We start from the raw sequence: 15729 nt of genomic DNA on the forward strand, positions 1-15729 counted from the left end.
TCAGACCAATCATCCCACTAGAAGGAAATAATTCCGTCTCTCATTCTCCATTTAATGAGTTTTTCCACCTTAAGCTTTATGTCCATTAGTCTCTTCCAAATTTGTGAGTGCCCAGGTTTCCATATAGCTCTGACTAGATGAATGTTTTTGCAGTATTTAGCTTCGATGAGTTCTCTCCAGAGTGTTTCTTTGGTTCTTAGATTCCATCAAGCTTTTGCTGCAAAGGATTTGTCAATATCATTTATAGATCTAAAACCTGCTCCTCCCTCATTTTTATCAAAGCATAATGCATTCCAAGCAATCCAGTAATTTTTTTTCCATCCTCCGAGTTTCCCTAAAAGGAATTAGAGAATTGTCTTTTCATTAGTTGTAATGTAGTCTTTGGAAGGTTGACAGCAACTAAGGTATGCATCAAAATAGAATAGAAGATAGATTTGATCAAAACTGCTTTGCCACAATAAGACATTGGGGTTCCATTCCATCCTTGTATTCTCCTACTAATCTTGGCAATGAGCTCACCGAAATATCCCACCTTTTTCCTTCCAATGTATATGGGTGCTCCTACATAAATGAAAAGGAAGCTTTTAGTAGAGAAATCAGTCAGTTGTTTGATGAGGTTTATCTGGGATTCTCCATCATTTGGGTGAAGATAGAAGCGGGATTAACTAAAGTTAATTTGTTGTCCCGATATATTAGTGTATTCATCTAGACACTATTTAATAATCTTAATAGATATATGATTTGTTGAGCTGAAAAAAATTGTGTCATCTGCATAAGATAGGTGTATAGTACAAGGGCCATTCTTTCTATTTTATAAGGAGTAAACTCCGGGCTAGAGGAGATACCATTAAACATTTTTGAATTTAGCTCAGACGAAAGTAGAAAGAGTAAGTGGGAAATAGGGTCTCCTTGCCTTAAGCCCCTGGATGAGGTGAAAAAAATATTTTCTAGTGCCATTTTAGAGAAATTAAATACAATGTATTTGAAATTAGTCTGAAAACCAAATCAATCCAACTCTTTGTGAACCCTAATTTTCTCAGCATGTGACATAAAAAGGACCTTGAGATCCTATCATATCCCTTAGACATGTCAAGCTTTATGATCATATTATCTCCATTGCTATCTCTAGACATATTGTGAGTTAGTTCTTGAGTTAGCATAATGTTCTCTGTGATAACTCTTCCTCTGAAAAACCTGATTGGTTGGGAGAAATTAATTTAGGTAATAGCTCAGTCAACCTCTTATTGATCAGTTTGAAGAGGACTTTACAAATAACATCGGTAAGACTAATTGGCCTCAAGTCTGACATGAATTCTGGATTATTAATCTTAGGGATTAATACCATACATGTGTGAGTTACATATTTGGAAAGGTCATTACCTGCATAAAAGAAATTAACAAGATTTGTTAGATCATGTGCAATTATTTTCCAACTTTACTAGAAAAATAAAGTTGTAAAACCATCTAATCCTGGAGCAAAATCTGGATTCATGGAGAAGACTGTCTCCTTAATTTCCTCCTTTGTGGGCATCCTAGTAAGTTCTGTATTGTCTTGATTAGTGATTATATTTTCAAGACATTCAAAATTACTCAGGTCTGCTTGTTGTTGGGGTTGCTTGAAAAGATTCTCAAAACACTTGATAGCTTCATTCGCTATCTGATCTTCTTCTTCTATCCATTGTTCATCTTCATTCTTAATTTTCTGGATGGCTAGTATTCTTCTTATCGTTGTGACAGATTTATGGAAGAAACTAGTATTCATATCAACATCTTTAGCCCACTGAAGATTTGCTTTCTGTTTCCAATAGGCATGTTGAATTTTTAAATGTCCTGTAAGCTCGTCCTTCTTTTTGTTGAGGATAGCTCTATTGTACTCATTTTTACTAGTAATCGATCGCTCCTCAAAATAGTCAAACTCATGTTCCAAGTTCTTTGTATCAGCAAAGATGTCTCCCAAGACTTGTCTGGACCAATATTGGAAAGTTTAGTACTTGTACTCTTTTTTTTATGGAACCTCCAAAAAGGATTTCCATACACTTGAATGTCCCAAGCTTCTTTGATCAGTTCCTTGAAGCCTTCTTGAATGATCCATAAGTTTAAGAATCTAAAATACTTAATATTAGGGGGCCTAGGAGTAGCAATCTTGAAGTGTAAAGGGGCATGATTAGAATTTACTCTAGGCATATGAAAATTCTAGGCATATGAATGACTGATGACTTTGAATATTTGTTGGCACATAGATGGTTTACCAATACTCTGTCAAGTCTTTTACATATCCTTCTCTCAGGCGCCCAATCATTGCCCAGGTGAAATTTTGAACTGAGTATCCTAGTCAATCAAGTCACAATCGACGATGCAGTTAATGAAGGGTAAGGCCTTTTGGTGCTTGTGTGGAGCTCCTCCTCCTTTTTCATGGGCTTCTACTATGCAATTGAAATCTCCTGCTACACACCATGGTATATTCTTTCCAGCTAGGTTTTATAGATCTTCCCATGATGGAATCCTCATAGCAGTGTTTGTAAAGTTTTGTCTTGGCATATACAGTAGATATCATCACTTGTACATAATTATTAAGTTTAATGATACATGTTAGAACTTGCTCTTTATCATCGATGATGGTGCAACTGATATCATCTTTGCAGAAAAGCCATATCTTGATGTTGACATTGGAGTAGGTTTGTGAAAATCCCAATGCATTTTTGAAAGTATTAATCTTTTCCTTGTTGGCAAAAGGTTCTAAAATTGCTATGAAAGAAAGATTATTACTGAGATTAATGTACTTGAGTCTTTCAAAGGTACTTTTGATGCCTCTGATATTCCGTATAAGTGTATTAATCCTAGAGGGTTTGAGTAAGGGCTGTGAGCTTAGCTCTAGACCTTGTTAGGGGGGCATTGCCTCCCCTTTGCTTTTGCCACCTCTGTAAGAACCTAGACCTTCTGGTGGTAGGTTATGGTTTCCAATGATTTCATCAAATTCTCTGCTAACTTCTGGATTTTATTGAGCATTAGGACTGAAGGTGTTAATGGGATATTCAGCAATGTCATTACCATCACTTTCCTTTTCTGGAGAATATAAAATAACGTATTGTATGCGGCGAAATTAGAGGGCCTAATTTCTTGCTATCAAGTCACTTCAGAAGAATACCTCGAGATTCCGAGGGCGCGAAGCTGTGACCGAGTTCCCTTCCTCGCAGCTCGTCGAGGCCCGACTTAGAGAGGACGTAGATCGAGGCTAGAGCAAAATGGGGAATTCCCAAGGCACACGGCTAAGTCTGACAGAGTCGGCCTACCCAGTGCCTGTATCGAGGTGTCGCGTTGCCATCCCATCTCCATGCTTTTACAATTAATATATTTTGTATTATGGCAGGATTCCCCTCCTATATAAAGGGGATCTTCACCACTTTGTAAAGGGTTGTTATTACTCCAACTACTCCACACGAGATCAATAATAATTCTCTTTCTCTCTTTTTTCTCTCTAACTTACTCCCTCGAGGCCACTCTTTGTTATCCCCTTCCCGGTTACCCTCGATAGCTCGAGCTCGAGCCGGGTATCGACCTCGAGGCCTTTTATAGATCAGTCCGAAGCCCGGGAAGCAAACCCCTCGGTTTGATCACTGCCCCATTTTAACTTGTATTTCGTCGTTAAATTTCATACGCCTAGCATCAACTGCTCTAAACAACTAGCGTAAAAATAGATCACGCATTTTTAGAGTCCCATTTACAAATTTAATTGTTAATACCATTTTCACGGTAAACAGTTTGGTGCCCACCGTGGAGCTAAAACTAATAGTGATTATTTTCTTGTTGGTTTCATTACACAAATGCAAGTTATCTTTCACGCTTTTTCTTGTCCAAGATTTTTTGATTTCAGGTCAAAATGTCTGGCTCGGTAAATAGAGTTGAGAACGACTACCTTGAAAATCACGGAGAAAACGATGTGGTTGTTCCAGTCATTGGCGTGCCACCGCAGAACCCCAATAACGCACCTGGACCGATTTCAGCGGACGCGGGTTCGCAAGACGCGCAGCAGGTCAACGAAACCTCACACACCGACAGAAGCATGCAACATGGCGACCAACAGGAAGCTCAGAAGACCCCGGCTCGGGAAGTACCGGAAGTTAGTCTTCATAATATTTTTGAAATGTTGCAGGCACAACAGTTGGCTATCGCCTAGTTACAAAGCCATCCGAAGACTCCCAGCACGGCAGCGTCGGAAACAGCTCTCCCAGAATAGGTACCCATGAGATCGAGCAATAATGGGTCGATAGCCGACCCGACCATAGTAAAAATGCTTGAGGATTGAATCGGGCGAGAAAATGATAGTGGCCAATGACAGGAAGGTTGAGACCTACAACTCTAGGGTCGACCAAATCCCAAGTGCGTCCCTTATCCCTAAGGGCGTGGATTCAAAGAAGTTCATACAAAGGCCGTTCCCCAAGGAGGCGGCCCCGAAACCCATCCCAAAGAAATTCAGAATGCCGGAACACCCTAAGTACAACGGGACCACTGACCCTAATGAGTACTTTACCGCCTACACCTGTGCGGTAAAAGGAACGATATAAAGAATGACGAGATTGAGTTCATATTGTTGAAAAAATTCGGGGAAACACTCTCGAAGGGGGGCACAATGCGACATCATAGCCTAGCTCCCAACCCCATAAACTCACTTGCTATACTGGCGGATTCCTTCATGAAGCCACACCTCGGTGCCATCGAAGCAACGACGGGAAAGCCCAACACATTCGAGATTGAGCAAAGGGAGAATGAGATGCTGCTAGAATTCGCATCTCGCCCCCAGATGGAATGAACGGAACTACCCCCGGTCTCAGACGACCGGGTGGTGCAGGCCTTCACTCAAAGCCTAAATGAGCAAAGCCTGGTGATTTAAAGGCAGTTGAAACTGAACTTGATCAGGTATCCAGCCAAGACCTAGTCGGAAGTCCTCATCCGGCACCAGTCGCAAATCAGGGTCGCGGATGACCAGCTGGGAGCCCCCTCGGGCTCAGTATACCCAAGCAGGCTCTTGGAAAAGAAACCGACGCCAAATAAGGGTAGATACCGGCCGTATGCCACAGACAGGAGGAATGCCCCGAGATGCAACCTACCTCGCTACGATCGAAGAATGGATCGAGGACAATATCCTCGAGGAATCATCAATAGAGCCAGATTCGACAGGGATACAAGGCCAGCGAGGGCGCCTCGCCCATCAGGATACAATTTCAACATCGTTGTATCAGACATCGTGTTCACCATCGGCAAAACCAGGGACGCCAAATGGCCCAGGCCTATTCAATCAAATCCCTCTCAGAGGAATCACAGCCTGTTGTGTGAACTATATGATACGCATGGTCATGGGGCCGCAGATGGCCACCAGCTCAGAAGGAAAAAAGCGAAGCTATTTAATAAAAATCACTGTCGAGAACTGCCGAGCGATCGTGCTCAAGTTCAGTTTCGAGTAATGAATGCGGTCGAGAGGAACGAGGCGAGTGGGCCGCAATATATTACCATGATAGTGGAGGAGCAACGACACTCTCCAAGAACTTATAAAGAGGAGGTTAAAGATGCCCGTCACCAGAGAAAAGCGAATCCGGGGATCTATTCCCAAGGACGCCCTCACGTTCAGCAGAAAGGATACCGAGACGGTGTCCCAGCCTCAACCAATGCACTGGTAACCTTCTTTCTCATTCAATTCATTTCAAATACAACATGTGCTCATGAATTGAGGTGGCTCGATCAACATCGTCGAGCCAAGGATGATAGGGCGGCTTAGACCACCGGACCAAGTCACGCCCGCCTCTCGAATCTTTGGGGGAGTCCACTCGGTGATCAAGACTACGAGAAGAAAGACCATTCTCTTTGTCAGCACGACTGGCCCAGACCGGAACACCAAGTTCCGTATCATCAAAGGAGGCGCAAGGCATGAACGCCTTATTCAGACGACCACGGACGCATTGCGTAAAGGCAGTGTCATCCCCCCATCGCCAAAGGATGAAACCCTCCGCAAGGGACGGAATTAAAACTGTCGGCAGGGAGCAACACACGGCAAGGGGAATGTTCGCGTCACATAACGTATCACCAGCACCAATATCTCCACTCTCGAAAAAGTTAAAGGGTAATCAAACCATGTCTTTGGCCAAGCCCGATTAAAACACAGCGGATGGCTGTACAGAGTCCTCGCTCCAAAACAACAGTGACATATTGGACCTCGAAACACCACCTACATACCTCGCGGTACGGTAAAACTACCTCTCTCCTTCGTTATTTTACACTAACCTGTATGCAGACACCCGGCCAGGGCATTCGGAAGTGTTAACCCTACCCAAAGATCCCAAGTCCTTAACGGCACCCGTCGTATTCTTTCCCCGCAGCCGAACTTCTGCTCCGAAGAGGGTCTCGCCCGCAAGGTTCTTAGCGCAGCAACGTGCCTCCTAAGGAAGATCCGACAAGCTCACAGGGCTTCTTTTGCAATCAACTTCGAATGATGGAAGGCATCCCCCCCCTGAAGACGTCGTCCACTCGGAAGGGCCGGGGAACGACAGACTAAGTTCCAATAGGAAATCGCATACCGGGCCAAACGGTCAAAAGAGCCGTGCTCGCGCAGGCCTAGCTCACAGCAACGAAACAATATTTATTTATGCCAAGCAATCAAAGAATATCTTTCGCTAAAAGCATCTCGTACTCCAAAATAAAATTCAGCATACTCGCGGCAAGGATCCCTCCACCGAGTATGTTTCGAAACACTCAGAAACTGAGCATCAACAATTTGGAATCCACACGACCTCAGGGTCGGAACTCCGTGCTCATAAGGCCCCAACGAGGCAATTCCGATCTCACGAGTAACGGCATTCGAGCCTAAGCAAACTGGATGACTTGGAGACTGTCGTCAAACGCTATTTACTGGAAAACCCGATGCCGTAAGACCCCGAGCAGGCAAACTTGGTCTAGCTAGATCTATTTTACGTAGCAACAAATCACTATAAGACCTCAATAGCCATGAAAAAACTGTAAGACCTCAACAGGCGTGAAAAACTGTAAGACCTCAACAGGCATGAAAAATTTGTAAGACCTTACTACAGGCATAAAATTCAATCCCAAAGATTAGGCTATGTGTCACATTTGTAAGACTCCCGAAAGGGCATACCCTCGATGTGGACGCTTAAACTATCGTACTCGGGATCAAAAATGGCTTCGGCAAACACATATGACTACAGTCAAAATGGCTACACCAGCCAAATTAACGTGACTCGAGGATGCCCGAACGTCGCCAACAAAATCACAGGCCATTACTTCGAATCTAATTAAAAAATCGGTTAAAACAGGCTTCCCTCAACAGGCAAGCGAGCTTCGACCATCTCAGCTCCAAATCGCAAGGCTTCGAGCTAATCAGCCTACTAGCTAAACTTTCCGAGGTGCTTAAACATCACCGCTAACGACTTGAAATCGAGGTTCTTCCCGAACCGACGACGGGTCATGCAAAATTATTTCAAAAACGACTTTAACAAGGGGAAAAACAAAGCCTACATATGCCCACGGGAAAAAGCGTAAGAGCCATTATCTCCAGCCAAATGAGCCTCAGGGCCACACACTAAAAGTTCGCAACAACCAAAAGCGTAAAAATCGTTGTCGCCAGCTCAAAATTTCAAAACTTGAGGATTAAAATGAGCTAGAGTCGTAATCCAATTCGGAGACTGGATCTAAAATAGTTAATTGTACATGCCTAAGGGCACAGTGTAAAAGCCATCATCGCCAGCTCCACAAGCCTCAAGGCCACATACATAAAAGGTCGCTTTGACCCAAGGCGTAAGAGCTATTATTACCAGCCCATGCAGACGTAAAACTTGAGGGTCGATTGAGCTCAAGTCGCAACCCGACTCGAAGACTGAACCCAAAATAGTTAAAATACAAATGCCCAAGGGCAAGGCGTAAGAGCCATTGTTACCCGGCCATGCAGACGTAAAAGCTCGAGGGTCGAATAGGCTCGATTCGGAACTCGACTCAAAGACTAAACCCAAAATAGTTGAAAAAAGCGTAAGAGCTCTAACGCCAGCTTGAACTAAAGGCCACTTCAACCAAGCATATAAGAGCCTTCGGACCTGCCTGATGAGCTCCGGAACCGTGTTATGAATCTAAGGATTCTCGCCAACTCCGAAACTAGCCCGCCTAGGCAAAAGTGAAACAGAAAGGGATACATAAGAGACAAAGCTTCAGGCTTCCTTTTATTTTCATACGCAAAAGGTGCGTTCTCCATCTACAAACGTGCTCTACAAATATCACATGCAAAATGGCAAAATCTACGCCCCGCTTCAGGAGGCTACGGCCTACCAGCCTCATCTTCACTCTCCGCAGTGTCGGAGAGAAATGACCAAGCATCACGCTCGTCCGCCCTCGCTCGAGCCAGCTCTTCCAGGAGAACAAAACTTCTGCCGCCAATATTTTCAAGCACCTCTCTTCCGGATCTGCAACAGACATATTCCCCGATCCTCTTTTCACGATCGAGGGCCCTCTTCAACTCGGCTTGGGCATCAGTGGCATCCTTCAAATGAATTGTCATCTCCTGATCAGCCTTGGTATGACTCAATGCTACTTCAGCCCGAGCATCGACAATTTCAGCCCTGACCTTTGAGAGTTCGAACTCAAGCTTCATGGTCATATCCGTTTGAACTGGAGCATTTTCACGAGCCAAGTGGAGTTGGGCTTCGATGGCAGGAACTTTAGCCAAGGCACCCTTCTCCTCTGAAGTTTGAGCCTGCACCTAAGCTCTTAGTTCGCCACAGTCACTCCTAACGCGGTCGACTTCACCCCTAAGGTACTCTAGAGCCTTAGTCCTTTTATGCAACTGAGAGAGGCAAAAAGATTAACCTTAAGGGTTAAAAAAGCGAAACGCGTACTACGAGAGATTATCTGCTCCATCAAATAGCTCTCGTAATTTGAGCTCCGATACGCCTCATATCACCAGTGCTTCAACTCAACCTCCTTCTCCTCATAGAGGAGACTAAGGGACCTCCCCTAATCTAGAGCATTCCGAAGCCTAGCCCCATCACGGAGCAGCTCATACCTGCGCCTATCAAAGGCATGCAGAAGAAAAAATCGATGAGGAAGGGAAGACACGAGATGTGAATGGACTACGCCGAAACTCACCACAAAGTGAAACCGACGGACATCCTCCAAGGCCGAGCACACTCCTGTTGGTCTAGCCTCCTCGGCCCTAGAAGAACCAACCTCGGTCGAAGCATGATCACTCGGAGGAACCACCTCTCCGGAACCGAAGACTTCAGAAATAGCAGGCTCGGGCGATGTTTATTCCTCGAAGACACGGCGCCATTTAGCCCCGCTAAAAGCTCCATCGCACTGCAAGTGCATATCCCATTTATCGCCATCGTCCCTTGGCTCGGAAGCCAGTAGCTCCTCCCCCTCTTCGGAGGAGCGCAACCCCGCCACTAGGGACCTTCCGATACCTAAGACAACAAGGTCAGTACATAAAAAGAGGAAATTATCATGTCACGACCCGGATTTCCCACCATCGGGTGTCGTGATGGCGCCTACTATCGGAGTTAGGCAAGCCAAATATTTAAAACACCTTTCCTGCTTTCTTTCAAACAATATAATAAACGAGACAAAATTTAAGTGGAAGACTTTAAATCTAAAGCAACTGAAAACCAAAAGTGCGGAAGTTTAATACACATCACTACCCATGGTCTGGTGTCACTAGCTCACGGACTACTACAGAATACTACAAACAATGTCTGAAAGGAAATACATCATGTTTGTCTGATACAAGATGAACAAACGAAAAACATGGAAAGGGACTTCGGCCTGCAAACGCCAGCTAGGCTACCTCGAGAGTCCCTGGACTGAAGACAGCTCCCAGAAATCCTACTGCTGTGGTCCGTAAGCTGCTCCCTGATCTGTGCACAAAAATGCACAGAGTGTAGCATCAGCACAACCGACCCCATGTGCTGGTAAGTGTCTGGCCTAACCCCGGCGAAGTAGTGACGAGGCTAGACAGTACCTACCACAATTAACCTGTACAGATATATATACAACAAGTGCAAGAAAACAATAACAAGATAATACAAAGTAAAACTGGGAGGGGACATGCTATCGGGGAGTAACAGATAAAAATGAAATATCGGAAATAAGCAGAAGAGACTCCGGTTCCCATGATATATATATAAGTGGACGGCGTGCCACAGATCCCATAATATCATATATAAGTGGACGGCGTGCCACACGATCCCATAATATCATATATAAGTGGACGGCGTGCCACACGATCCCATAATATCATATATAAGTGGACGGCGTGCCACACGATCCCATAATATCATATATAAGTGGACGGCGTGCCACACGATCCCATAATATAGTTCATAATATCTGACTTCATTTAGTAGACCCCTTCAGGGGAGAATGACAACTCAATACCTTTAACCCGGCAAGGGTACAGCTAACAGCCCAAAATATCCTGACAAGGGAGAATATATATATCAGTCTACACATCCCGGCAAGGGAGTATTCACAACACATTCTCCTTTTTAAATCCATTCTTCCTCAACTAACACATTCATGTTCGAGCTAACGCTCCAAAAGTACACCAATCACAATTTTACGTCAACCGTTCACATTATATGAAACTCATCAAATAAACAAGGAGCTTGTATCACATTATTCGAATTAAAAGCAATCAAGACTCATGGTCATGCTAGACTCCGGTGCATAGATAACTGTCACCATGCCTATACACCGTACTCCACATTAGCAAGTAGCAAATATCATCCTAATCCTATTCCCTCAAGCCAAAGTTAGAACAAACACTTACCTCGAATGCTCCAAACTCAACTCACGCTTCTAGTACAACTTTACCTCTTGATTCCACCACCAATCCGCTCGAATCTAGTCATAAGTTACTTAATCACATTAATAAATACTAAATGAATCATCCCCAATGCAGGAAAAATAGATTTTTTCAAAGTTTTTTCCCAAAAAGGTCAAAAATACCCCCGGAACCACGTGGTCGAAACTCGAGGTTCAGACCAAAACTCGGTTACCCATTCCCCTATGAATCCCAATATATGATTTGTTTTTAAATCGGACCCCAAATTGAGGACCAACTTCTCAATTTGTAGAAAATCTAGGTTCTACCCAAAACACCCAATTTTCCCCATGAAAATCATTGATTTGAAGTTGAAATTATGTTAAAAGATGTTAAGGAATAAAGAAATTAAGTTACAAATCACTTACCAATCATTTTGGGGAAGAAACGTTGTTGGGAAAATCGCCTCTTAGGTTTTGGGTTTTTGAAAAGTGAAAAATGACTAAGATTTTCCGAACTTGTATACCTTTCTAAGGACCTGGCGCGGACCGCACAAAAATGTGTTGCGGTCGCGCCGAGTGGGAGAAAAATTGGGGCTTCTCTGAACCCTTCCAGCGCGGACCGCACTGTTTTGGTGCGCGGCTGTGTTGGTTGACTTGAAACCCTAGACCTCAGACTCAGCCTCGCGGACCGCACAGAAAGGCATCGCGGCCGTGCGGCTCCAGCGCAGACCGCGGCCGCGCTGGTGTCTGCAACACCTGAACCTGCATTTTCTTAAGTCTAAGACCTCCCGGGCCCCATTCAAAACTCACCCGAGCCCTCGGGGCTCCAAACCAAACATGCACACAACCTTAAAACATCTTACGGACTTACTCGTGCGATCAAATCGCCAAAATAACATCATATACATAGGATCAAGCCTCAAACACATGATTTTCTTTCTTCAACTTTCATAACTCAAATTCTCCATTTTTAGTCCGAAACACGTCATATGACGTCCGTTTTTAGCCAAACTTTACAGATAGTGCTTAATACATATTTAAGACTTGTACCGGGCGTCGGAACCAAAATACGAGCCTGATACCTATATTTTCTAACCCCTTTTTCATTTCAAATTTTCATATCAAATTTCAGAAAAACAATTTCTTTCAAAAATTCATTTCTCGGGCTTGGGACCTCAGAATTTGATTTCGGGCACACGCCCAAGTCCCATATTTTTCTATGGACCCTTCGGGACCATCGAATCACAGGTCCGGGTTCGTTTACTCAAAATATTGACCGAAGTCAACATTATGCATATTAATACCAAAATTCATCAAATGTTTCACATAATTCACATATTCTAACATCAAAACTTTCCGGCTACGCGCCCGAACTGCGCACGCCAATTGAGGCAACTAAAAGCGAGGTTTTCAAGGCCTCAAAAGTGCGGAACAAGGAAGAACTACGGTGATGACCCTTCGGGTCGTCACATATCATCTCAAATATACGAAGGCTAAGGTAAAAGCAGCTTACGCACATACCTAGGTATTTCACTTCCCCTCTGCCCCGGGATACATATCGCCACATACGCTCGTCAAAAGTCGAATGGGTCGCCAACCTCAGGACCCAGCCAAGCAAATCTGGAACTTCGCTCGGTGCCCACGAAGTTGCTGCAGAAAAAGAGGAAACATATTTACTAAACTGGTTTTCGCTCTAAGAGAATCTAAGAAAGCATGAGACACTCCACTCACGCGCATAATTCCATTCCTCGAGAAATGGCATGAGTTCCACGGGGATAATGTCAGTCGTCCGAACCCGGACGAATCGATTAACCCACTCTCGATCCCCATCTTCCTCATCATCAATAATGAAGGGCATGGACGAACAGCACCGTAAGGTTAGCAGGCCTTGATGATGAATGGGTCGGTACAGCCTGATGAGGTAACTAAGCGTGAATTAAAGCCCAGCCTTCTCCGCAAAGAATCTCATCATCAGCACTACTCGCCAAAATGATAGATGTATCTACGCCAAAGTAACTTGATACTTTAGGCAGAAATCAAGCACGACCCTATCAAGGGGGCCTAGTGCGAAAGCGTACAAGTATACGTTCAGGAATGCATTAGCGGGGTCCGTAAAGTGTTTTCAAGAGTTATTCATGAGAGGATGGTGGAGCTTCTTCCTAACCTAATTTCGGATGAGCAGGATAGTTTTGTTAAAGAGAGAAGCATTGTGGAGAATGTGTTACTTACCTAGGAGATTATCACTGATATAAGATTGAGAACTAAGGCAGGTCCAAATGTGGTGATGAAGCATGATATGACAAAACCTTATGATAGACTTTCTTGGTTTTTCTTGACAAAAGTATAGAGAAAGATGGGGTTTTGTGAGAGATTCATTGGTTTAATCTTTGGTCTTATCTATAATAATTGGTACTCAGTGCTACTTAATGGTCAACCATTTGGATTCTTCAGATCAACTAGAGGAGTCAAGCAAGGAGATCCTTTGTCTCCTAGTTTCTTCATATTGGCAGCGGAGGCTCTGTCAAGGGGCTTAATTCACTTCACAGGAATCCATACTTTTTGGTTTTGGATTGCCTAAATGGAGTCCTAAAATTAATCATCTAGCTTATGTTAATGATACTATCATTTTATCCTCTTCATATGCTACTTCTTTGAGGCTTATTATGGAGGTACTTGGTGAATATGAAGCTACCTCTTGACAACTTATAAACAAATCCAAATCAGCCCTATATATGCATCACTCAGCTAGCATGGAGGTGGTAATCAAGGTTCAAAGCTTTACTGGGATAGAAAGGCAAGAAATTCCATTTACTTATTTATGGTGTCCTATTTTTTACTCTAGAAGGAAGATGGAGTACTATCAAGGACTTATTCAAAAGGTTCTTGATAAGTTACAATCTTGGAAGGGAAAGCTCTTGTCCATAGGGGGTAGGGCAGTGTTGATTACTCATGTGTTTAAAAGTATGCTTATTCACCTTCTCTCTGTTGTTAATCCCCCCCAACTATGTCATTGAAAAGCTACACAAAATGTTTGCTCAATTCTTTTGGAGTAATTTAGTCGATGGAAAAAGCAAACATTAGGCATCATGGAAAAATTTATGTCTGCCAGTAGAGGAAGTAGGAGTTGGTTTTAGATCATTACTTGATGTTGCTAAAGCTTTGTTTTGTAAGCTTTGGTGGAACTTTAGAACAAAACCTACTCTTTGGAGTTCCTTTATGAGTCAAAAATATTGTAAGAAGCTAAATGCATTGGTGGTGCCTTGGAGAGCTGGGTCTCATACTTGGAGAAGAATGTTGGAGTGTAGGAATTTGGTGGAGCATCAGATATTGTGGCAACTGAAAATGGGGTCCTCATTGTTTTGGTTTGATAATCGGACAGGGTTAGGTGCACTATATGTTGTTACTCCTCCAGAGTTTTATTGTGATGAATCAATACACAATGTGTATGATGTTGCTTAAGAGGGAGTTTGGGATGATGAAAGGTTGAGGGAAATTATCACCACCCAAACTGATGGGCCGCGACGGGCACCCGGTACCTTACTCAACCGAGTACCAACATAACGTATATTTCTTATTACATCATCGTATACACGTATCATACGGTCCTAATAGGCCAACATAATCATTTATAAACTCAAAACATAGGCCGACAAGGCCGTACAATCTTTCACGTACACGACATATGTCTACAAGCCTCTAAGAGTACATAAATGTCATAAAGGTCGGGACAGAGTCCCACCAAAACAAACAATACACGTCTAAATCTTACTAAACAAACAAGCAACTCTGAAGCAAATGGAGTGCACCAACATCTTCCGCTGAGTTCATAGCCTATTTTGAGGGCTCTCGACCTGTCTATCGGGACCTGCGGGCATGAAACGCAGTGTCCCCAGGCAAAAGGGACGTCAGTATGAATAATGTGCGGAGTATGTAAGGCACATAAATAAATACATAAGAGACATGGAAGAAATATAGAGTACATGACTCAACCTGTAAGTCTGAATAACTTTGTAAATCATGAATTACTTTTAGCGTTATGCATATGCGTATGAATGTCATGTTGTGCATAGATACATGTTTCATTACATCATCAGCCTCTGAGGGTATCCCATCATATCATATCGGTCACTGTGTGCAAAATCATCATCATATACCAGTTGATCAAGTGGTGGTGCGTATATAACACCATAACCTTTCCCATATCCCATATACATACATATATACGCGTATATAACGTCGTTTGAATCCTATTTCAGCCATTGTGAGTAACATCATCAACGTATACCAGCTGATCATGTGGTGGTTCATATATAACGCCATAACCTTTTCCATATCCCATATACATATACATATATATATATATACATACACATATACGCGTATATAATGTCGTCTGGTCATGGGTCAATGCACATGAATGCAATGCATGAAAAGTACGTTAATAAAATCTTTCGGAATTGTCATAAGACCATTTTGACTTTAAGCAATATCATAAAGTAAACTCTTTTTTTTCAACTTTCATATATTTATGAGACCCATGAATAGATGATAAAATATTATGACACATGGAAATTCAAGAACATAGATATCTCTAATACTTCTATGAATAGAGTCATTTAAGAAATTTGTGCATTTGCACATTTTATTCGTATCGTATGGATCATGCCAAAAGAAAGAAGGGATAACCTTAACATACCTGTTCCTGGAATTATTTGAACGGAGTGAAGCTTCTGCTTCCATGAAATATGTTGAACGAAATTTGACTGAATCCTTTGAAATTGAGAAGAAAACGTTTCTGGCTCTTTGAGTTTTAGAAGGAATAATGTTTGAATTTCTTATAATTCACATTGGATTTGAATGTTGGACAAAATGGCCTGCTTCTAACGTCTTTGGTTTGAATCCAAAGACAGAATG

General features: G+C 42.9%; 1 protein-coding gene across 1 annotated transcript; it reads right to left on the bottom strand.

Moving 5' to 3' along the window:
- Positions 1–438: 438 nt before the first annotated feature.
- On the bottom strand, positions 439–2184 carry LOC142175890 (uncharacterized). Its single transcript, XM_075242897.1, has 5 exons — positions 2015–2184; positions 1462–1964; positions 1308–1380; positions 1002–1194; positions 439–561 (listed from the first exon to the last, which is right to left on the bottom strand). The coding sequence occupies exons 1-5, from the start codon at positions 2182–2184 to the stop codon at positions 439–441; spliced, it is 1062 nt and encodes a 353-aa protein (XP_075098998.1).
- Between the last annotated feature and the right edge of the window lie 13545 nt (positions 2185–15729).

The sequence above is a fragment of the Nicotiana tabacum genome, chromosome 3 (genome assembly GCF_000715075.1).
Source record: "Nicotiana tabacum cultivar K326 chromosome 3, ASM71507v2, whole genome shotgun sequence".
Classification (NCBI taxonomy): Eukaryota; Viridiplantae; Streptophyta; class Magnoliopsida; order Solanales; family Solanaceae; genus Nicotiana; species Nicotiana tabacum.